This window comes from Ranitomeya variabilis, chromosome 3 (assembly GCF_051348905.1).
Source record: "Ranitomeya variabilis isolate aRanVar5 chromosome 3, aRanVar5.hap1, whole genome shotgun sequence".
NCBI lineage: Eukaryota > Metazoa > Chordata > Amphibia > Anura > Dendrobatidae > Ranitomeya > Ranitomeya variabilis.
The window spans coordinates 485,834,116-485,858,554 of NC_135234.1; the positions used below are offsets into that span (position 1 = coordinate 485,834,116).

The 24,439-nt window shown below is 42.5% G+C and overlaps 1 protein-coding gene across 19 annotated transcripts in view; it reads left to right on the forward strand.

Moving 5' to 3' along the window:
• Positions 1 to 24,439, forward strand: part of ABI3BP (ABI family member 3 binding protein) — a 674,363-nt gene that overhangs the window by 451,932 nt on the left and 197,992 nt on the right. For 11 of the 19 annotated variants that reach the window (XM_077296740.1, XM_077296741.1, XM_077296745.1 and 8 more), the window contains exon 12: positions 1,390 to 1,485. The exons of the other annotated variants lie outside the window; for them this stretch is intronic. In XM_077296740.1, the coding sequence (XP_077152855.1) occupies positions 1,390 to 1,485 (96 nt within the window). The remainder of the gene's footprint in view (positions 1 to 1,389; positions 1,486 to 24,439) is intronic. 19 annotated transcript variants of the gene reach the window in all.

A 24,439-nucleotide genomic window follows, 5' to 3' on the forward strand; every position in this document is an offset into this window, starting at 1 on the left:
CCCATAATACTGTATGGAGCAATATAATGGGGGTTTTTATACTCTATGGAGCGCTATGTGGTGCCCATAATACTGTATGGAGGACTATATGGGGCCCATTATACTGTATGGAGCATTATGTGAGGCCCATTACACTGTATGGAGCAATATATGGGGCTTATTATACTGTATGGAGCAATATATGGGGCTCATTATTCTGTATGGAGCATTATATGGGGCTCATTATTCCGTATGGAGCAATATATGAGGCTCAATATTCTGTATGGAACACTACTGTCTGTTTTCTGGCCTATTGTACAATATACAATAAATATCACTCATGTAATGTAAGAAGTGAAATCTTTGGCATTGTACTATCCCTATATTTCTCTGCTGTATCTGTGCATTATGAATTGTGGTATGTGTTAGAGGGGCCAACTGAGACTTTCACCCAGGTCCCACAAAAACCTAGAGCCGGCCTTATATGCACTTCTCCTGTCCTGTTGTCGAAGAAGTGACATTGGACTTTGGAAGGGTCAATATTGGTTTTGTATTTTCAATATTACTATGGACAAATAAAAATACAATATTGGAAAAGCTGTTTAAATGGATTTTCCCAAGTAACCCCTCTCCTCTGGATAGGGGATAACTTTCCAATTGCTGGAGATCCGACTGCTGGGACCCCATGATCCTGAAAATTGGAGCTCTGTAGAGCACCATGTAAATGCAGCTGTGGTCGATCATATGCACTGTGGCGCCATTCATATGTGGTTCTTCAATTATCTCCTCTCTTCAATTTAGGAGAGTGAGGGGCACGACAAAGTAAAGCAAAGTCACTGATCGGGGTGAGGAGTGTTATAGTATGTGGGCTGGTGGGGTTTGTGTGGCAGGGCTGCTTTTTTGTCCCAGTCCGGCCCTGCACACACGTATAGCACGTGCAGGGTCGTCCAAGACCTGGTTACATATGGAAGACACAGCCTGCAGTGGTGAGTAGAAGATGCGCTGAGGATTGTACAGGGAACAGTGAGCAGCGGAGGTGAGCAGTGAAGTGAATATTAGTTGTTTGGGATTTTTTTATACAGCTTAAGGTTATTATGCCCTTGGGCCTCTCCAGAGCACAGAGCATAATAATGGATATTCAGTTTGCAAAGAATAAATTTGCAACTATTCGAAGTTCCCAGTAAAATCCACATGATTTGGCAAATTTGAATCCCATCAGATCCATTCATCTCTGCATTCCAGTATTAAGTGCTTCAAAAAAGCGACAGGCTCTAGTACAATAAAGTCCTCGTCAACAGACATTAAAACATTTGATGCTGGTACATAAATGTATAACTTTTTGTTTGCTTTAGTTATTATGGGTGCTTTTTTCTAATATTTATTTATGTTTGCTTTACAAATTGTCATTAGCTGTTGTAAGAAAATCAAATGGCAAACAAGATGGGTCTGAAGGCATAGCAACTTTGGAACCTGTCCTTACTGTGGATTCTCCAAGGGATTTATTGGGTAATATACTGGAACTTGATAGTTTTTGTTCACTGCAGCTATTAAAGTACATAGTATATAGTTACATAGGAGGAAAAAAAGACCTAGGCCCATCAAGCTCAACCTTTCTCCACTACAGTCATTGTACATTTTATCACTAAATTAACTATAACCTGCAATGTTCTGTGTACTGAAGAAATAATCCATCCATTTTTTATTAGCTGTTATAGTGTCTGCAATTACTACCTCTTGTAGTGGGGCTCATTATACTGTATGGAGCACTATGTGGTACCCATAATACTGTATAGAGCATTATATGGGGCTTATTATTCTGTATGGAGCAATACATGGGGCTCATTATACTGTATAGAGCAATATATGGGGCAGGTTATTCTGTATGGAGCGCTATGTGGTGCCCACAATACTGTATGGAGGACTATATGGGGCCCATTATACTGTATGGAACACTATGTGGTACCCATAATACTGTATGGAGCAATATATGGGGCTTTTTATACGGTATGGAGTGGTAGGGCACTCCACATTCTCACTGCTCTAACTGTAAAGAAGCCTTTCCTATTTACCTGCCAAAATCACCTTTCTTCCACCTTTAATGAGTTCCCCCTTGTCCTTAGTATTATTCATTAAATTTTTTCAGATTTTTTGGATTTCCCTGTGTATTTGTAGTATATCTTTGCATAGCCATTAGATAAAATATTTATTTGCTGAGCAAGGAAATGTTGAACTGTATGACTTTTCTTTTGATTTGCAGTTAATCAGCTTTCACAGTAGGGCCTCGAGCATGGCTATGGTGAACTAAGGACTAAAATCTGGATCTAAAGCATACATAAAAATAGCTCAGATTTATGTCAGTACTTTCTGTTTGTTTCTGTCTGTTCTGTTTTTGTAGGATTAGTTGTTCCATTGTTCAGCGCTTTTACATTCATCTATATTTTTCTCTATATTGCAGATAAAAAATATGTATTAAAAAATATGCAGGATCCCTTTTTGTAAGGCTCTTGTGACTTGTAGAGGAGATTACAACTATTGTATGGGATGCAAACATATGGCTTTAGAGATATATTTACAGGTTTTATTTATTGCAGTTTTTCTTTCTATATTGCACAAAAATTTTGAAAAATTAATGTCATAGTTTAATCTAAATCTTAGTGATGGTGTTTTGAGGTGGTATTCTCAAACCTATTAGTATCCTCTAATATTATGGTTTTTTCCAATTTCCTTAGTAAGTCAACTAACTGAGCGTCATGTAACAAAGTAAATCGAAATTAAATATCAAATTATAAATAGCCAAAACAATTTACTGAGATTTTCTGGATTGACAAAAATTAGATTAGTGGTATGAAAATGGCCAAAAAGAATAAAATAACTTAAATGGCTGTGGCCAATCTTTTACCTCAACGTTCAGTGACAGCAGACCGCTTAGGCCAGTGATTGGCTGCACTGTTAATGTGGGTAGACATGACTGCTGCAGAGAAGTAAACAGAGCGCAGTGAATGCCACCGAAGGAATATTGGGAGAGTCATCAAGTAAATAATGACTGTTATTTCCTGCATTTACCAGAACGACTTGCCATGTTTACACAGGGAGCCACCTCACATACAGTAGCATATGTCAACTCTAGGGTCTCATAGTAAAAAAAAATCATATACTTTTTCTTTATTTACTGTACACCATAATATGAACTAGCAGAAAATATATATTTCAGCTTTAATACAGTGAAAGGGAAAAACTTTTCTGCTACATGTGCATTGTTTTATACTACCTACCTTTAGGCTACGTTCCCACAATGAGCTTTTCGTGAATTTTTCATGTGGCAGATTTTCTGCAGCATTTCTACACCTATTATGTAAATTAGGTTACTTGCGTTTTTTCATTGCATTTTAAAGTGTTTTTTTACATCCATTTTTATCATGTTTTTGGTGCTGTGTTTTTTGTTTCCTGTTACTATGTCATGTTATAAATAAAGCTACTTTGTTTTTAATACTTCCTGGTACTTGGCTTTGACAAAACTTTATTAACATAGACATGTGTGGTTCCCATGCAATTTTGAATCACACTTTACTTGTGTTTTTTCTGCATTTCATGTAAGTCTGCAGAAAAATATTCACATAAAACTCAGCATACCTGCAAGAGAAATTCACATGTTGCAGATTTGAAACTCGCAGTGCAGGTCAGTTTACGCTAAAAAAAGATAGGCAAAAACCAGGCGCACCACTATATATACCAATATGAGAAACTGGGGGTGCAATGTCAGTAGTAAAAAAATATAAAGGCCAAAACAGAGAAAAGCACTACTGCAAATATGCACACCAGCCAAAAAATAATAATCATAATACTGAAATAGTAGAAAAAAAGTTTTATTGGCACAGCTTAAACACCTCATGAGGTGTTTAAGGTGTGCCAATAAAACTTTTTTCTATTATTTCAGTATTATGATTATTATTTTTTGGGTGGTGTGCATATTTGCAGTAGGGCTTTTCTCTGTTTTGGCCTTTATGCTAAAAAAAAAACCCACAGTACAGTAGGCATGAGATTTCTGTAAATCCCATCCACTTTGCTGGAACTGTAGTTCACTATGGTTTTTGATGCCCAAAAATACACAGCATCAAAAACTCATCGTAGGTAAACAGCCTAATACTTACCCCATTGAAAATAGTAAAATAACTGCAATATAATTGCCACCAAGCTAGGATCCCATTTTTTTATGCCACAAATCCATGTGCAGATTTCAGTAGCAATCTGCTACAAAACATATATATAATATGCTGATTTTGCCGTGGATTTACTGTGGATAAAAATTAACATACCACAGGTATATTTCCATATGGAAAAATTCAACAGCATGTGAATGAGATTTGTTAAATCTCATCCACATGCCTAGTACTATGTAAATCTGCTGGTAAAATACACAGCATGTCCATCCCATGTGGACCTACCTTAATGGATATTCACATAGTGTTCAAGTAAACATTTTAAAGTTTAAATTGGTTGTTTGGGTGGAGTGTGCATTTTCTTAAATCATCTAGTGGTCTCCAAAAGAGCAATTAAATGTTTTAGAATCTTTTGTTCTATTTCATTAAATTATATTTTAGGTAAACATTTTTTGTTTGAAGAATGGATTTGTAAGCTTTCACAGACCGGAAAGTTCTTAGACAGCTATGTTGTGGCATTCTGTGAATTCTTGCCCTAGGTGGCATATTGTAGTTATAGAGAACTTTGAGACAACACTGCTGAACATTTTGCTGGGACCGCACCCAAATACTTTATGAATACCGTAATCTGTGACTGTCAAAATTGATTGCAGAAATAAACCATAGAACTATTGGTATGTTTTTCAGCCTGCTGACTCTGTGAATATATGGCATTTCTGTGTTCATGTCTGGCATGACAGTTATACTCTAACCTAGCCTGGATCAGCGATCGAAAACATATATAGAGTACAAGCTTCAGGATTTACTGGTGTTATTGTAGTTTTCATTCCAAATATATACCACTTTTGTTAGGTAATAAAATGATTATTAGATCTAGACACACTAGTTTTATTAACCATATTAATTTGCAATGTTAACTTGACTTAAACATGTCTATGGATTTGTAGCATTTCTCAATGAAAATACCTTTATGTAAAATAAAATATTATAGGTGTGATAGTTTTAGTGGCTAACCAGAACAGTTGTATTTGCAAGCTTTCAGAGCACAGGGACCCTTTCATCAAGAAAGATTACAAATGAATGACTAACAAAAGAGCACAGCATATAAAACAAGACATTTATACATTGGTGTTTACATTAAAGGGCTGTTCTCAAATATCTCTTTGGGAGAGCATCTATTATAGTGAGTCCTTCAATCAATAAATTACAAGTTCATATCAGTTTGAACATCCAGATTTTCCCTTGCTCTTAAAGGGAACCTGTCACCTGAATTTGGCGGGACCAGTTTTGGGTCATATGGGTGGGGTTTTTGGGTGTTTGAGTAATTCTTTACTTCCTGTCTTCAAGATCCCATCCCAATATGTGTGTTAGGAATAATAATAATAATAATAATAATAATAATAATAATAATAACAGCAAATACCTCTAATTAGAAATGTAGCATAGTTTTTCTGGTTTGCTGTGTCTTTTTCCTCGTGTCCAGGCATTTCAGGACCTTAGGTATCCATGATTACAGCCACTAGCAACTTGCTAACTGTTACTTCATCAGTGGATGTAATTGTGGATATTTAAAGGGAACCTGTCAGCAAAATTGTGCACAGTAACCTACAAACAGTAGGTTTGGTTGATGAAATCTGTCTTGTGGTTGTTGTTTAATCTTTATTTTCAGTTTTGAGTTAACCTCTTAGTGACAGAGCCAATTTGGTACTTAATGACCAGGCCAATTTTTACAATTCTAACCACTGTCACTTTATGAGGTTATAACTCTGGAACGCTTCAACGGATCCTGCTGATTCTCAGAGTGTTTTTTCGTGAAATATTGTACTTCATGTTAGTGGTAACATTTCTTTGATATTACTTGCGATTATTTATGAAAAAAACTGAAATATGGCAAAAAAAATTAAAATTTTGCAATTTTAAAAATTTGTATTTTTATCCCCTTAAATCAGAGAGATATGTCACAAAAAATAGTTAATAAATAACATTTACCACATGTCTAATTTACATCAGCACAATTTTGGAAACAAAATTATTTTTTGTTAGGGAGTTATAAGGGTTAAACGTTGACCAGCAATTTCTCATTTTTACAACACCATTTTTTTTTTTAGGGACCACATCACATTTGAAGTCATTTTGAGGGGTCTATATGATAAAAAATAACCAAGTGTGACACCATTCTAAAAACTGCACCCCTCAAGGTGCTCAAAACCACTTTCAAGAAGTTTATTAACCTTTTACGTGCTTCACAGGAACTGAAACAATGTGGAAGGCAAAAATGAACATTTAACTTTTTTTTGCAAACATTTTACTTCAGAACCATTTTTTTAATTTTCACAAGTGTAAAAACAGAAATTTAACCATAAATGTTGTTGTGCAATTTTTCCTGAATGCGCCGATACCCCATATGTGGGGGTAAACCACTGTTTGGGCGCACCGCAGAGCTTGGAAGAGAAGGAGCGCCGTTTGACTTTTTCAATGCAGAATTGGCTGGAATTGAGATCAGATGCCATGTCACGTTTAGAGAGCCCCTGATGTGCCTAAACAGTGGAAACCCCCCACAAGTGACCCCATTTTGGAAACTAGACCCCTTATGGAACTTAACTAGATGTGTGGTGAGCACTTTAGACCCCCATGTGCTTCTCAGAAGTTTATAACGTAGGGCCGTGAAAATAAAAAATCGCATTTTTTCTACAAAATGATCTTTTTGACCCCAAATTTTTATTTTGACAAGGGTAACAGGAGAAATTAGACCACAAACGTTGTTGTGCAATTTCTCCTGAGTATGTAAATACCCCATATGTGGGGGTAAACCACTGTTTGGGCGCACTGCAGAGCTTGGAAGAGAAGGAGTGCCGTTTTACTTTTTCGATGTAGAATTGGCTGGAATTGAGATCGGATGCCATGTCGCGTTTGGAGAGCCCCTGATGTGCCTAAACAGTAGAAACCCCCCAAAAAGTGACACCATTTTGGAAACTAGACCCCTTATGGAACTTATCTAGATGTGTGGTGAGCACTTTAAACCCCCAGGTGCTTCACGGAAGTTTATAGCGTAGAGCCGTGAAAATAAAAAGTCGCATTTTTTCTACAAAAATGATTTTTTGCCCCCAAATTTTTATTTTGACAAGGGTAAAAGGAGAAATTATACCACAAAAGTTGTTGTGCAATTTCTCCAGAGTATGTCAATACCCCATATGTGGTGGTAAATCACTGTTTGGGCGCACCGCAGAGCTTGGAAGAGGAGTGCCGTTTTACTTTATCAATGTAGATGTTAGGGGTCGAGTTCCCTCCTCTGCACAGAGGGAATCTCGGTCCATCTCCGCTGTGGTCTCCCATACTTCTCCTGCCACAGTGGAGCCTGCACAGTGGAGATGTCGGTCCCAGCGTCTTGCTCAGTCTAACTCTGTGCTAAGAGTTACTGCTGCCTTTCCTGCTTCTGCCATTGAAGTCGGTGCTGGGCAGCGGCGAGCAGACCAGTGGAGATCGAGGGTCACATGATCTGATACTGCAGCTAAGGTCATTGGCTCCTTCAGGAAGGTCCTGTAGGTGCTCACGCTCTGGTGTAGCTTCTCATTGGTCCTTCTAGGAAGGTCCTGTACGTGCTGCAGCTATTTAAGGTTCGCATGACCGCACGGCCATGCGCTAGTATTGTTCTTTGTTAAGTGCTTTGCGCCAGTGTGGTCACGAGAGTATGTGTTCAGGGACCTGGCTGAAATAAGCCCCTAGAATGCTGGCACCTGTGGCGAGGAGTTTGTGTTTGAATGTGTTCAGGGACCCGGCTGAAATAAGCCCCTAGAATGCTGGCACCTCCGGCGAGGAGTTTTGTGTGAATGCGTGACCACTGACTGCTCTCTGTGTGGGCAGTTAGCCTGTGCCTCTGTGAAGCCTAACAGGGCACAGTGCTTTTCTTTCATGACTACTCGGTAAAGTAACTGAGTTAGTCCATACCGCCATATCATGCCCCATTGCTAGCAGCAGGTACTCCTGCACGGTGGACCAATATCAATAAAAACATCTCTATTTATTCAGTGCGTTCCGCTAGCCGTAACATAATACTAGCGCCAGGGTCTGGCTAGTAAATGGCGGACATTCAGCGAACTTTGCGGTATATCCAGCAGCTAGAGAGTAGGTTGGCGGCTCTCGAGAGCTCAACCCCAGCTGTGGATGTTACCGCCATTGCTGTACAGGCTGCTAGCGTCCCTGCAGCTACCTTGTCCACTGCCACCTCTGTTCCGACATTATCTCGCCTCCCGCTGCCAGAAAAATTTTCTGGAGACAGCAAATCTTGTAGGGGTTTCGTGAGTCAGTGCTCTATTCATCTCGAGCTCCTGGCTGCACGTTTCCCTACTGAGCGGGCTAAGGTGGGATTTATTCTGTCTCTCTTGTCAGACAGGGCGTTGGAGTGGGCTACGCCGCTGTGGGAGCGTGGCAATCATGTGGTGCAGAGTGCTCCGCGGTTCCTGAGCACTCTGAAACAGGTCTTTTTAGGACCTCAAGTCACCCATGACACGGCGCTCCAACTGCTGGCATTAACTCAGGGTGAGTCCATGGTCAGCCATTTTGCCATCCGATTTCGGACTCTGGCTTCTGAGCTGGAGTGGTCGGATAAAACCCTTATCCCCATATTTTGGAGGGGCTTGGCTGATCACGTTAAGGACACTCTGGCCACTAGGGAGATTCCTGCCACACTGGAGGAGTTAATATCGGTCTCTACTCGAATTGACCTCCGTTTTAACGAGCGGAGGTTAGAGCGAGCCCAGTGTAGGCAGAGGTTTTGGCTGGCTCCTACCTTCACCAAACCTCTCAAATCTCCGGTCATGGTACCTGAGTCACATGAGGCCATGGAAGTGTCACGTGCGGGTTCTAAGTCCCGGACTGCTCGTGCACTCCAGGTTTGTCATGTTTGCCAGCAGTCAGGACATCTTGCCACCAGATGTTCTCAGCAGTCGAGGAAACGTCAGCGTCTAGTGGTAGTAGGTGGAGGTACACTAGACATGGCGACATTTGCCTCCAAATTGTCCTTTAAGGGGACAATTATTATTGGCTCATCCTCCCACTCGGTAGAGCTCTGCGTGGATTCTGGGGCGAAGGGCAATTTTATGTCTTCTGCCTTCGCCCAACGTCACGCAATACCCCTGGTTACGCTTGCACAACCAGTGATGGTACGAGTGGTGAATGGGTCGACACTGCCCTCACAGATAACACACCAGACCATCCCTTTTACTCTGTCCATGTCGCCATCCCATCAGGAGATTATATCTCTGCTCGTCATTCCTGAGGGAATTGATGAGGTCCTGTTGGGGATACCTTGGTTACGGTACCACTCTCCTCATATCGAGTGGTCCTCAGGCAGAATATTGGGATAAGGTGAATCTTGTGGGGGTAGGTGTCAGAGGGAGTGCGTTCAGGTTGCTACTACAGAGGTACCCGCAGATCTATCCTCTCTCCCCAAGCAGTATTGGTCTTATGCGGATGTGTTTTCCAAAAAGGCGGCGGAGACCCTTCCGCCCCATCGCCCCTATGACTGTCCTATTGATCTCTTGCCTGGTGCTGAGCCTCCTCGGGGTCGAGTTTATCCATTATCTCTCCCGGAGACGGAGGCAATGTCTCAGTACATTCAAGAGAATCTGGCAAGAGGGTTCATCAGGAAGTCAGTGTCACCTGCTGGAGCTGGGTTCTTCTTCGTGCAGAAGAAGAATGGGGAACTGCGTCCATGCATAGACTACAGGGGTCTTAACGCCATCACCGTTAAGAATAGGTACCCTTTGCCCTTGATATCTGAGCTCTTCGATAGGCTTCGGGAAGCAAGGGTGTTTACTAAACTAGATCTGCGGGGTGCTTACAACCTGATTCGCATCCGTGAGGGGGACAAATGGAAGACGGCTTTTAACACCAGGGATGGGCACTATGAATATCTGGTGATGCCCTTCGGGCTCTGTAATGCCCCAGCCGTTTTCCAAAACTTTGTGAACGACATCTTCCGGGATATGCTCACCACCTCAGTCGTAGTCTGTCTGGATGATATTCTCATCTACTCTCCAGATATTGACTCCCACCGGAGAGATGTTTGCAAAGTCTTCGACCTCCTACGGGCAAACTTCCTCTATGCCAAGTTGGAGAAGTGTGTGTTTGAGCAGGAGTCCTTACCTTTCCTGGGCTATATCATCTCCGCCCAGGGATTGGCCATGGATCCTGCCAAACTACAGGCTGTGATGGACTGGCAGGAACCCCATTCTCTTAAAGCGGTGCAGCGCTTTATGGGGTTCATAAATTATTATCGTCAGTTTATTCTGCACTTCTCGACTCTGGTAGCTCCCTTGGTTGCCCTCACCAAGAAGGGAGCAAATCCCAAATTGTGGTCTGTGGAGGTCTCCAAGGCCTCTAACTCCATAAAGTCTCACTTCGCTAGCGCTCCCATCCTACATCGCCCCGATGTAGATAGGCCATTTATCATGGAGGTGGATGCCTCATCTGTTGGTGCTGGAGCAGTCCTCTTCCAAAAGGATGCTCAAGGTCGGAAGCATCCTTATTTCTTCTTTTCTAAGACCTTTTCACCAGCAGAGAGGAATTATTCCATCGGGGACAGGGAGTTGCTAGCCATGAAGTTGGCGTTCTCGGAGTGGAGACATCTCTTGGAGGGAGCTCGTTTTCCCTTCCAAGTCTACACAGATCACAAAAATTTGGTGTACATGCAGACAGCCCAGCGGTTAAATTCTCGCCAGGCCAGATGGTCCTTGTTCTTCTCCCGGTTTCATTTCACCCTCCATTTCCTTTCTGGGGAGAAGAACATTCATGCCGACGCTCTCTCTCCGTTGTGTCATCTGTGGTGGAGGAGGAAGAGGAGCCTCGGCTTATTGTCCCCACCGAGAGCCTGAGAACCGTGGCCCCTGTTTCGTTAGAGTCTGTGCCGCCGGGCAAGACTTTTGTACCATCCGGTTTGCGACCGGAGGTTCTCTCTTGGGCACACTCGTCCAGGGTGGGTGGACATTTTGGTTCCAAAAGGACATCTGAGTTACTGGCGAGGACATACTGGTGGCCACATATGGCTTGTGATGTCGCAGACTATGTTCGGGCGTGTGTCTCCTGCACCAAAAATAAGTCTCCTCGTCAACGGCCAGCTGGGTTATTATATCCTCTGCCGGTGGCAGATAGGCCCTGGGAGATGGTCGGGATGGACTTTGTGGTGGGTTTGCCTAAGTCTCGTGTCTGTACCGTCATTTGGGTTATCACCGATCATTTTTCTAAAACCGTTTCCACGGCTACCTTCTGCACGGGCCTTGGCAGCGTTGTTTATTAAACACACCTTCCGCCTACACGGTATGCCAGACAAAATTGTGAGTGACTGGGGTCCCCAGTTTGCGTCTCGGTTCTGGAGAGAGCTTTGTCATCTTCTCAGTATTGAGTTAAATCTCTCTTCTGCTTATCATCCCGAGACGAATGGGTTGGTAGAGAGGGCCAACCAGACCTTGGTCACATATCTGTGACATTTTGTCTCAGCCAGGCAGGATGACTGGGCATCCTTGCTATCGTGGGCAGAGTTTGCACTGAACAACGCTGTAGCAGACTCCACTGCACAGACGCCATTCCTCCTTAATTATGGTCAGCATCCGTGGGTACCTGTGCCCATGCCCGTTTCTTCCGCCGACTCCAGGGTGGCTGACTGGGCTGTGGAGGCACGGGACATTTGGGACCGCACTCAGGATGCCATTCGGGCCTCCAAGGAGAGAATGAGGTCTTCCGCCGATGCACATCGGCGCCCCGCTCCGACCTTTGCTCCCGGCGATTTAGTGTGGCTCTCCGCCCGTAACATCAGGCTGCGTATTGAGTCCACTAAGTTTGCTCCTCGCTACTTGGGTCCCTTGAAGGTCCTCGAACAGGTTAATCCTGTGGTCTACCGTCTCGCTCTTCCTCCATGCTTAGGTATCACCGACACCTTTCATGTGTCCCTCCTTAAACCCGTATACATGTCCCGGTTTTCTGAGTCATCTGCCGGGACATCGGGTTCGTCTATGGACGATTACGAGGTGAACGCTATTTTGGGGTACAAGGTGGTTCATGGCATAAAATTTTATTTGGTGGACTGGAAGGGTTACGGTCCTGAGGATAGGTCCTGGGAGCCTGCTGAGCGCATTCGGGCTCCGCAGCTCATTGCTGCCATCGAACGTAGCGAGGCCCTAGGAGGGGGGGTAATGTTAGGGGTCGAGTTCCCTCCTCTGCACAGGGGGAATCTCAGTCCATCTCCGCTGCGGTCTCCCATTCTTCTCCTGCCGCAGTGGAGCCTGCTCAGCGGAGACATCGGTCCCAGCATCTCGCTCAGTCTGACTCTGTGCTAAGAGTTACTGCTGCCTTTCCTGCTTCTGCCATTGAAGTCGGTGCTGGGCAGCGGCAAGCAGATGCTTCTGGGACTAAGTCCTGCTTTGCTCGTTCTGAGCATGCCCAGAGTAAGATCTCTCAGTGGAGATCGAGGGTCACATGATCTGATACTGCAGCTAAGGTCATTGGCTCCTTCAGGAAGGTCCTGTAGGTGCTCACGCTCTGGTGTAGCTTCTTATTGGTCCTTTTAGGAAGGTCCTGTACGTGCTGCAGCTATTTAAGGTTCGCATGACCGCACGGCCATGCGCTAGTATTGTTCTTTGTTAAGTGCTTTGCGCCAGTGTGGTCATGAGAGTATGTGTTCAGGGACCTGGCTGAAATAAGCCCCTAGAATGCTGGCACCTCCAGCAAGGAGTTTGTGTTTGAATGTGTTCAGGGACCCGGCTGAAATAAGCCCCTAGAATGCTGGCACCTCCGGCAAGGAGTTTTGTGTGAATGCGTGACCACTGACTGCTCTCTGTGTGGGCAGTTAGCCTGTGCCTCTGTGAAGCCTAACAGGGCACAGTGCTTTTCTTTCACGACTACTCGGTGAAGTAACTGAGTTAGTCCATACCGCCATATCGTGCTGCCATTGCTAGCAGCAGGTACTCCTGCACGGTGGACCCCGGGCTGCGAACGCACCAATATCAATAAAAACATCTCTATTTATTCGGTGCGTTCCACTAGCCGTAACAGTAGAATTGACTGGAATTGAGATCGGACACCATGTCGCGTTTGGAGAGCCCCTGATGTGCCTAAATAGTAGAAACACCCCCCCCAAGTGACCCCATTTTGGAAACTAGACCACTTAAGGAACTTATCTAGATGTGTGGTGAGCACTTTAAACCCCCAAGTGCTCCACAGAAATTTATAAAGTAGAGCCGTGAAAATAAAAAATCCTTTTTTTTTAACTCAAAAATGATTTTTTAGCCTGCAATTTTTTATTTTCTCAAGGGTAACAGGAGACATTGGACCCCAAAATCTGTTGACCAGTTTGTCCTGAGTATGCTGATACCCCATATATGGGTGGGGGCTCTGTTTGGGCACCCATCGGGGCTCGGAAGGGAAGCAGCGCCGCTTGGAATGCAGACTTTGATGGGATGGTCTGCGGGCATCATGTTGCATTTGCAGAGCTCCTGATGTACCTAAACAGTAGAAACCCCCCACAAGTGACCCCAATTTGGAAACTAGACCCCCAAAGAGCTTATCTAGATGTGTGATGAGCACTATGAACCCCCAACTGCTTCACAGAAGTTTATAATGTAGAGCCATGAAAATAAAAAAAATCATATTTTTTCCACAAAAATGATTTTTCACCCCCAAATTTTTGCTTTTACAAGGGTAACAGGAGAAATTCGACCCCAAAATTTATTGTGCAATTTATGCTGAGTAGGCTGATACCCCATATGTTGGGGTAAACCACTGTTTGGGCGCATGGCAGAGCTCGGAAGGGAAGGAGCGCCGTTTTGGAATACAGACTTTGATAGAATGGTCTGCGGGCGTTATGTTGCGTTTGCAGAGCCCCCGATGTACCTAAACAGTAGAAACCCCCCACAAGTGACCTCATTTTGGAAACTAGACCCCCCAAGGAACTTATCTAGATGTGTGGTGAGAACTTTGAATGCCCAAGTGCTTCACAGAAGTTTATAATGCAGAGTCGTGAACATACAAAATATTTTTTTCCCACAAAAAAGATTTTTTAGCCCCCAAGTTTTTATTTTCACAAGGGTAACAGGAGAAATTGGACCCCAAAAGTTGTTGTCCAATTTATCCCGAGTATGCTGATGCCCCATATGTGGGGGTAAACCACTGTTTGGGTGCAAGGCAGAGCTCGGAAGGGAGGGAGCACCATTTGACTTTTTGAGCGCAAAATTGGCTGTGGCGTTTAGAGACCCCCTGATGTACCTAAACAGTGGAAACCCCCCAAATCTAACTCCAACCCTAACCCCAACACACCCCTAACCCTAATGCCAACCCGATCCATAATCTTAATCACAACCCTAAGGATAATCGCAACCCTAACCCCAAAACAACCATAACCCTAATCAGAACCCTAAATCCAACACACTCCTAATGATAATCTCAACCCTAACCTCAAACATAACCCTAATCCCAATACACCCCTAATCCCAACCCTAACCTTAACCCTAATCTCAAACCTAACCCTAATCCCAAACGTAACCCTAATGCCAACCCTAATCCCAACTCTAACCCTAACTTTAGCCCCAACCCTAGCCCTAACTTTAGCCCCAACCCTAACCCTAACTTTAGCCCCAACCCTAACCCTAAATTTGGCCCCAACTCTAACCCTAGCCCTAACTTTAGCCCCAACCCTAACCCTAGCACTAACCCTAAATTTAGCCCCAACCCTAACCCTAAATTTAGCCCCAACTCTAACCCTAGCCCTAAATTTAGCCCCAACCCTAACCCTAGCCCTAACCCTAAATTTAGCCCCAGCCCTAACTCTAAATTTAGCCCCAACCCTAACCCTAAATTTAGCCCCAACCCTAACCCTAAATTTAGCCCCAACCCTAACCCTAGCTCTAACCCTAGCCCTAACCCTAACCCTAGCCCTAACCCTAACCTTAGCCCTAACCCTAACCCTAAATTTAGCCCCAACTCCTCTAGCTGCCGGCCGGCAGATCATGGCGGGCACACTGCGCATGCGCCCGCCATTTTCTTACAGAAGGAAGAAGCCGGCGGCCAGAAGAGGACACAGGAGGACCCCGGGACACCGGTAAGTATGATAGGGTCCCCGAATCCCCCTATTTCTCTGTCCTCTGATGTGCAATCACATCAGAGGACAGAGAATTACACATCGCCTTTTTTTTTTTTTGCGGTCGCCGGTAATCAGTTAATTACCGGCGATCACAAAACAGGGGTCGGTAAAAAACGACCCCAATCATGTTCTTTGGGGTCTCGGCTACCCCCGGCAGCCGAGACCCCAAAGATCTCCCAGGTGCCGGCCGGCGGGCGCACTGCGCATGCGCCCGCCATTTTTTGCCGGAAGAAGATGGCGGCGCCCATCGGGAGCCACGAGGAGCACCGGGGGAGACAGGTGAGTATCGGGGGCGATCGGGGACCCCATTTATCTGTCCTCTGATGTGCGATCACATCGAAGGACAGAGAAATTAAATGGGAAATCGCGTTTTTTTGTTTTTTTTGCGACCGCCGGTAAACGGTTAATTACCGGCGATCGCAACTCGGAGGTCGGTAAAAAAAACCCAAATCATGTTCTCTGGGGTCTCGGCTACCCCCGGTAACCGAGACCCCAGAGAAAATCCGACTCTGGGGGGCGCTATTCACTTTTTCCACAGCGCCGTTAACGGCGCTGTGGTTTAAGTACCCTTAGCGGCCGCCGTTAAAAGGCGTATCGGCGGTCGTTAAGGGGTTAATGATATGCTTGAGCTCCGGGTGGGGCTCTGATTAGGTATTTATTAATATGGATTCTGACAGGTCACTGATCCCTCTGTGAGCTGCCCCCTATTTTACATAATGAATATTATATATATATATATACATATATATATATTAGTCAAACTGCTCTGAATAAGCATGTAACTGCTCTGAATAAACATGTAAAGTTTTTTGCAGCCGACAGTCCGTCACACACGGCGCAACCGTCGCTCGACGGTTGCGACGTGTGGCAAAGCGTCGCAATGCGACGCTAATGCAAATCAATGGTGAAAAAACGCATCCTGCAAGGGCTTTTGCGTTTTTCCAACCAAACGACGCATAGCGACGTGCAGTGCACAACGCTAGTGTGAAAGAAGCCTAAGTATGAAACTGGGAGAATTTTTCTTTCATTTGGAGCAGATTTCACATTTCTATCGTCTTATGTTGCTTTTGTTGCTATTGGCAGAGGGCGGCCGGCACCATTTTCAAATGAATTTTTTTTTTTTTTATTAATTTCAGGATAACCTCAAACAAATAAATTATATACATATTACATATGCAATCATGCTGCAGTGCAGGCGCCACCACCAACGCTTGCCTGCAGAAGGGGATTTTTTTTCCAAGATATATACGTAATATTCATTATGTAAACTAGGGGGCAACTCACAGAGGTATCAGTGACCTGTCAGAATTAGTGTTGAGCATTCCGATACCGCAAGTATCGGGTATCGGCCGATATTTGCTGTATCGGAATTCCGATACCGAGATCCGATATTTTTGTGGTATCGGGTATCGGTATCGAAACAACATTAATGTGTAAAATAAAGAATTAAAATAAAAAATATTGCTATACTCACCTCTCCGACGCAGCCTGGACCTCACCGAGGGAACCGGCAGCGTTCTTTGCTTAAAATGCGCGCTTTTCCTTCCTTCCGTGACGTCACGGCTTCTGATTGGTCGCGTGCCGCCCATGTGGCCGCGACGCGACCAATCACAGCAAGCCGTGACGTAATTTTCAGGTCCTTCTAGGCATTCAGTATTTTAAAATTACGTTCCGGCTTTGTGATTGGTCGCGTCGCGGTCACATGGGCGACGCGACCAATCACAAGCCGTGACGTCACGGGAGGCTGGACACGCGCGCATTTTAAAATGCGCGCGTGTCCTGCCTCCCGTGACGTCCCGGCTTGTGATTGGTCGCGTCGCCCATGTGGCCGCGACGCGACCAATCACAGCAAGCCGTGACGTAATTTTAGGTCCTTCAGGATTTTAAAATTACGTTCCGGCTTTGTGATTGGTCGCGTCGCGGTCACATGGGCGACGCGACCAATCACAAGCCGTGACGTCACGGGAGGCAGGACAAGCGCGCATTTTAAAATGCGCGCGTGTCCAGCCTCCCGTGACGTCACAGCTTGTGATTGGTCGCGTCGCCCATGTGACCGCGACGCGACCAATCACAAGCCAGAACGTAATTTTAAAATCCTGAAGGACCTAAAATTACGTCACGGCTTGCTGTGATTGGTCGCGTCGCGGCCACATGGGCGGCACGCGACCAATCACAAGCCGGGACTTCACGTAAGGAAGTAAACGCGCGAATTTTAAGCAAACAACGCTGCCGGTTCCCTCGGTGAGGTCCAGGCTGCGTCGGAGAGGTGAGTATAGCAATATTTTTTATTTTAATTCTTTCTTTTACACATTAATATGGATCCCAGGGCCTGAAGGAGTGTTTCCTCTCCTTCAGACCCTGGGAACCATCAGGGATACCGTCCGATACTTGAGTCCCATTGACTTGTATTGGTATCGGGTATCGGTATCGGATTGGATCCGATACTTTGCCGGTATCGGCCGATACTTTCCGATACCGATACTTTCAAGTATCGGACGGTATCGCTCAACACTAGTCAGAATCCATACTAATAAATACCTAATCAGAGCACCACATGAAGACCCCTAACAGCCCCGCCCGGAGCTCAAGCATATAATTAACTTAAAACTGAAAATAAAGATTAAACAACAACCAGAAGATGGATTTCATGAACCAAATTATCATTATAATCAGTAATGACACTGACCTGACACTGTAGGTTATTGTGCACAATCCTGCTGACAGGTTCCCTTTAAGGTCCTGCAATGCCTGCACATGAGGAAAGAGACATAGCGAATCAGAAAAACTATACTACATTTCTAATTAGAGGTATGTGCTAATATTATTATTATACCTACTACATTTTTGGATAGTACCTTGGAGGTGGGAATGCCACTTTAATGCATGTATGTGTAGATTCATCCCAGTTTGTAGTTTCTGCTTAGCTTCTTCAGGGCATTTTGAACAACATTCATGATTCCAGCCCCTATACCCAACACACAGCTGGCAGAGCTGTATTTAGAGTTCTGCGGCACCAGGCACATTCTGTCCTCACTCTCCCTTTTCATGAGTCAGAATCCATGCCTGTTCCTGGGTCCTCTTTAGGATGCCGTCAATCACCTGCTGAAATGCCAAAAAGCTTGTTCATCTGGAGGTTATCATAAAAGTCATTGGCATCGTCCATGTAAACCGTTGATGTGCTAGGGATAACATGATTCTGTACAGAAATAGAATGATTGTATTAATTGTCCTTTTGCACCCATCAGTTTATGAGGGCCTGTTTGACCTGGCCAGTAAATAAGTGCACATATTTGATTGGTGCCTGTTAATAGGCCTTTAGGCCATCAGCTATCCCTTCTGATGCCTCTATACATCACAAAACATTTTGGGCTCACCCTGCACGGGGGATTTACACCTTCAACTTTCTTCACATTGTCTTTGTTAAAAATTCTAAAATTCACATTACACACTTTCCCCTGCTCCAATGCTATGTTTCCGCCATTGCTCCTGGAGATGTTTTACAGGCTACAGTGGTGACATGATGGTGGAGAGGCAGCATTCAGGGGAGGGTTGAGTAACGTGAAAGTTTATATTTTTAATACAGGAATTCAGATTTTATGAATAAATTTGAAAGAGGAAAACCTTTTTAATGACCAACCATTTTTTTGTGTTTGTAGCATTTTATTTTTTCAGTGGTGTGGCTGTATAAGGCTTGTATTATTATTTTTGTCCCTGCTTTGAAGTACATATAAACTATTGTGTAATTTTCAGACTTTTTTTGCAATGCTAACATAGAAAATGCCTTATTTTAACTTATTAGAGAAATAGGACTCATTAGTGTAATAATATTTTTCATTCCAGAAAAATGTTAACCTAGTAATAAGAGCTGATGACAGTGGATTAAAAATGTACATTTGGGCAATCATGTGGATTTGTAAGCAAGTGGGTTAAATTACAATTGTTTTATGGCCTAGACTTTGCTAACCTGATACAGTAGAAAAATGTTATTGAGCCTTTAGCATCATCTTCTGTACACTTACAGTGTCCAGATGTTACAGCATTGTGGAGGGTATTTCATGAAATCCCATCTCTACTATGTGTTCAGAGATGCAGGTGGCAGCCCTGCGTAACTGGACATGAGGCGCGCCTTTCCTAGACTGCAGCATGTCTATTTACGTTGCGGAGATGCTCCGTCCCCACAGTGTAAATTTCCCATAGACTATCATTAGATGCCGTAAAACGGCATCTAATTATTAGTCACATGCGTAATAACTGCGAAAACACAGCTTACTATGCATGTGTACTAATTTAAATAATGTCTTACCTTGACACCGCTGGAAGTCCGCTTCCACTGCAGTTCTCGCGATGACTGAGCTGACCGCGAGAACTGCCGTGCACGTGACCTCCTGGGTTATCTCCGGTCACTAGGCTAGTTGTCATGGTAAGCTGATCGTGAAAACTGCAGTGCAGGTGACCACCGGAGATCTCAGATGTAGCAGAGCTGAACTCATCGTAGAACTACATCTGAACCGGGAATATTTGTATTGATTTATTATTTTATGTTACAGGAGAACGAGGGTGTCGCAGGAATTAGGAGTACAATAAAGATGGGAAACTGTGTAGTGTTTTATATAGTTAAAAGACTTTATTCTGGCCATGTCTTTATTTAACCTGTATCAAATATTGGATTAGTAATGGATAGATGTCTTATTGACACCTCTCCATCACTAAGCCAGGCTTGATATCACCTTACAATACAAAGATGACATCAAACCCACAACTATTACCCCACTTGCCACCGCTACAGAGCAAGTGGCAAAAGTGAGGCTGTCTGCATAGCGTTTGCTGGTTATTAATTATAGGGGGACCCCACGTCATTTTTTTTGGGGGGACTCTTCTATTTTAATAGCCAGTAAAGGCTAAATATACAGCTGTGGACTGATATTAATAGCTTGGGAAGCTCCATGGGTATTACCCCCTTCGTAGGCTATAAACATCGGCCCCCAGGCTCTGGCTTTCCCTCTGCTGGTTTGCAAAATTGTGTGGGAGCCCACGCCATTTTTTTTTTAAAATTATTTATTTAGTGAAAAATGGAAAGGACATTACATATTCCTCTCTCTGCTTTCAGGAACTTCCTGTGTGGCTGGTATCACACTTGCAAGTGTGATGTGAGAAACTCGTGCGAGTCTCTCGCATCAACACCCGGCACTCGCAGCATGCAACCGCACACGCTGGTCTGAGTGCCAGCGGCAGTGCCGGGTGTTGATGTGAGAGACTTGTGTGAGTTTCTCACATCACACTCGCAAGTGTGACCCCGGCCTGTCACGTACTTCCGGATGTGACACAAGATTCAACATTATGTAAATTAGTACACATGCATAGTAAGCCGCGTTCCCACACTTAATACGCATGTGACTAGATAATGCAATTTTAACGCATCTAATGAAAGTGTATGGGTAATTTATTGAGCGTCTCCACAACATAAATAGACATGCTGCGGTCTGGAAAGACACGCCACATTTCTGTTTACACAGGTTTGCGGCATGCATCTTTAAACGCATAGTGGAGGCGGAATTTCATGAAATTCCATCCACTATCCTGTAACATCTGGACACTGCAGATGTACTCAGTGTCCAACCCGCAGCATTTACTGACTGTGTGCACATACCCTATCTGCAAACAGGAGATCGCTTTTTTCCTTCCCAGAAGTCAATTTTCAATAAGCTTTATTTCAAGTGACAAAAAAACGCATGCAATGAAAAAACACATCACAAACGCATGCCGAAAAAAAGCATAAAAAATGCAGGTGACCTGCCAGTGACCTCAGATGCAGTATTTAACTTGCGTCAAATCCTGAGCCAATTCTGACCGTAGAAACATACTCTTACTGTATATAGTGGGCTGAGGAGCTGACCCCGCTCCTTATAATGTTTTTGCCGGCCAGTATGCAGCGAACTTTTGAGATTACACTGCTGCTTTCAGAACTAATTCTCGTTGCAACAGGTAAATCTTGTAAATGCCACTGTCAGTAATGCCAACAACATTAAGAGGTAAAGAACGGAGTGAAGTTATTTCTGATGCCCATCACACTACTCGCTATCGACTGTTTCTTAGCCACATCGCCTCTCCAACAAAATGTAGTATAAAGAAATCAGAGAGTTGTATGAAAATAAATGCTATGTCATGTCACAAAAATACAAGCCCTTATACAACTCTGTCCACTGAAAGATTAAAAAAACTGCAGCCAAATTCTTTTTGCAAGATTTTCATTTTTATAAGGAGTAAAGCAAAAAATATATATATACTATATATATACTAGATACACAATATTATATAACCATAAAAATTTGGTCTCACCATAATCATACTGACCCATAGAACAAAATTACAAGATTACAAGGTAATGTTTACCAAAAAGTAAACATCATAAAAGGTTTTCCATAAATTGAATTTTTTTCTAGTTGGTAAAATGAATGGTGTAATGTAAAACTACAACTTATAAAAAAAAAAACACCTTTATATGATTATGTAGACTAATAAATGAAAATATTATGGCTCTTGGTACCATTTTACAAGCCAAGTGGACAAATAGAAATATGCCAGGTAACTACTTATGTTTTGATTCCTACACTAAAAAATAAAAATTCCTGGAGCCAGATTAGAAGTTTTGGACACTGTCTCCAATTTTTTCTTTGTTTTAGATTTATAACTCTCAATAGTAGCATAATGGCTGCATAAAGTACAATTGACAGGGCATTAAACAAATCTAAATGGGGCTTTAAATATTGTGACTATATATCAAGGTGGGCAGAGACAATCTCTGCAGCAACTTCTTACAACGAGCAGTATTTTTACTTGATGCCTTAGGGTATGTTAGTTTTTTCCAACCAATTTATAAACGTGCTGTCTTGTTCTCCCTCTTTTTTTGTAGCCAATAAATAGTTTCCAAACCTTGATATGATTGAGTAATAACTTTGTTTATTTTATTTCATTGAGGCTATGTATAATAAACATCCTGCTAAAGCATTTAATTTAATTTTGCTGGAAATGAACTTTGAAATATGAAATTTGAAGTAAGACTAAACAGAGCTAATAGGGATCTTCTGACGTAATGACAAAATTATGGAGAAATTGGAAACTCTTCTATAGACAAAGAACATACCCTTTCAGTGATCTACTGCCCTCATCATTGCTCTGTACATATTTTGTAAAAAAAGTTTATGGAGATTTAGTTGAAGTCTTCATGATGATCTTCACAATCATGTTGTGTCTGTAGATAAAGTAGGCGCAAGTGTTCAAAGTATACCTGTTGATGGAATGGTCCACTATGAACGTTAAGTATCTGTTAAATATTTAATTCTTTGTTTATAGGTGTAAGTGTATCATAAACTCAACTTTCATATAGATTCATGCTACTCCTACCTCTTCTCATTCTGCAAGAGGGCTAATGTGCATACTTTCCACCCATTTAGTTTTTCCAATAAGACCCCACACCCAGTTGGTCTCTTTAAGGTAAGGGTCACAAGACTGTTTTTCTCTTCATCCAAGAAAAATGATCCTATTATGCTAATTAGACTCTGATCAGAGTTTGAGCAGAGTGGGATCAGTTTTTCTCAGAGGTGAAAAGAAAACAAAGCTTTTCCACCTTCTCCATTATGTCAGTCGGTGAAAATTGGACCACCCTCGAAATTAATCCGAGTGCAGTCCTATTTTTTTCACAGACCCATAGATTTTTTTAAATGAACCGTAGACCACTCGATCCAAGGAAAAAAATTGTACAAATGCACAGCTCTATAGAATAACATGGGTACAAATAAGAAAAATGGATAGCATCCATCTGATTTAAACAATAGTGTGCACAAACCGTAAGGGGAACTATTTACTTCCCCTACGTTGCCATATAGATTTTTGTAATTCAGAATTATTTGTGCTGATGACCCATGATCTTTGCAGCTACTTACAGTTATAAAAAGAAGTTTGGTATATACCTAAAATGATAATCACTGATTTAGATAATTTCTGGCTCAAAAACACAAGATATCAATTAATTAATCAATTTAAATGCTGATATTATTGAACAAGCTAATCTCCTTTTGGCCTTCATCTGTCCGAGATTTGCATAAGACTCTGCAAACTCTTGAGGTTTAGCTGCTGGAGTAAAATTGTTTCCATCAATATCTGAAGCATTTGTTGCACTATCCTTTGCTGATGTATCTAGCAAAAAAAAATATTTAGTATTTACAGATGGGTAGTGCCTTTGGAATAGAACTTGGGGATAGATGTTACTTAATGGCAGGCAGGAAGAGTATGTCTCAAAAAAAGACTTATACATTTATATATCTAATAGTTGAGAATATATAAAGGATCATAAAATTATTATGACTTAATTAAAAAAACTTTTACTGATTATAATAGACAAGTAAAAACACATGGCCAAGTATCCGCTAATTAGGCGGCATATGCATTGATTGCGTCTTTAAGTATGGTGAATTGTAAGGAAAAGGAGGGAAAGTATTATGGCATAGTATGTAAAATGCAACTATTTATGTTCGGCCTTGGGAGCTTATGTTACTTGCTGAAGTACTCCACTATACAATGCAACCACAAACAATTTAACCTGCAATGTGTGAAAAGCTGTGTCATATGAGTATTACAGCTTGTGCATCAACAAAATGCATTTGAAAAAGTATCCTTTGTAAAAATATATTTTTAGAATTGTTCTTTTGAAATTTGAAGTGCTATAATTATAAGATGAAAAATATTAAAATGTTATGTGACAGTTTTCAAAAGTCGGACCTTAATACAAAAGTCACAAGTCATTTAGAGCAATTTCAGAGTAACTTGGAATGCATGACCTACAAAGCTAAGACCACAAAGTTTCCATCATTTTTTTTTCATTATGCTTTAATCCATTCACCATCCCATAAGTTCATGTGTTTCCCATAGAAGAAAATAGTTCTTGATTTGCTGCATCATATTAACTTTTATGTGAAAATGTCTCTAAACATAGCTTGGAATTTAACATTGTTGGCTTCTTGTATAAATAGAACGAAGTTCTAAATAAAACAATTTGATTTCCAATGTTGATATCAACTGCCATACTATTTATCTTGATAATTAGAGATTTCTCATAAGTACTTTCTGTACCTGTGCAAAGGTAAATTCAACTACCAAGGCATTATATATGTCCAATATA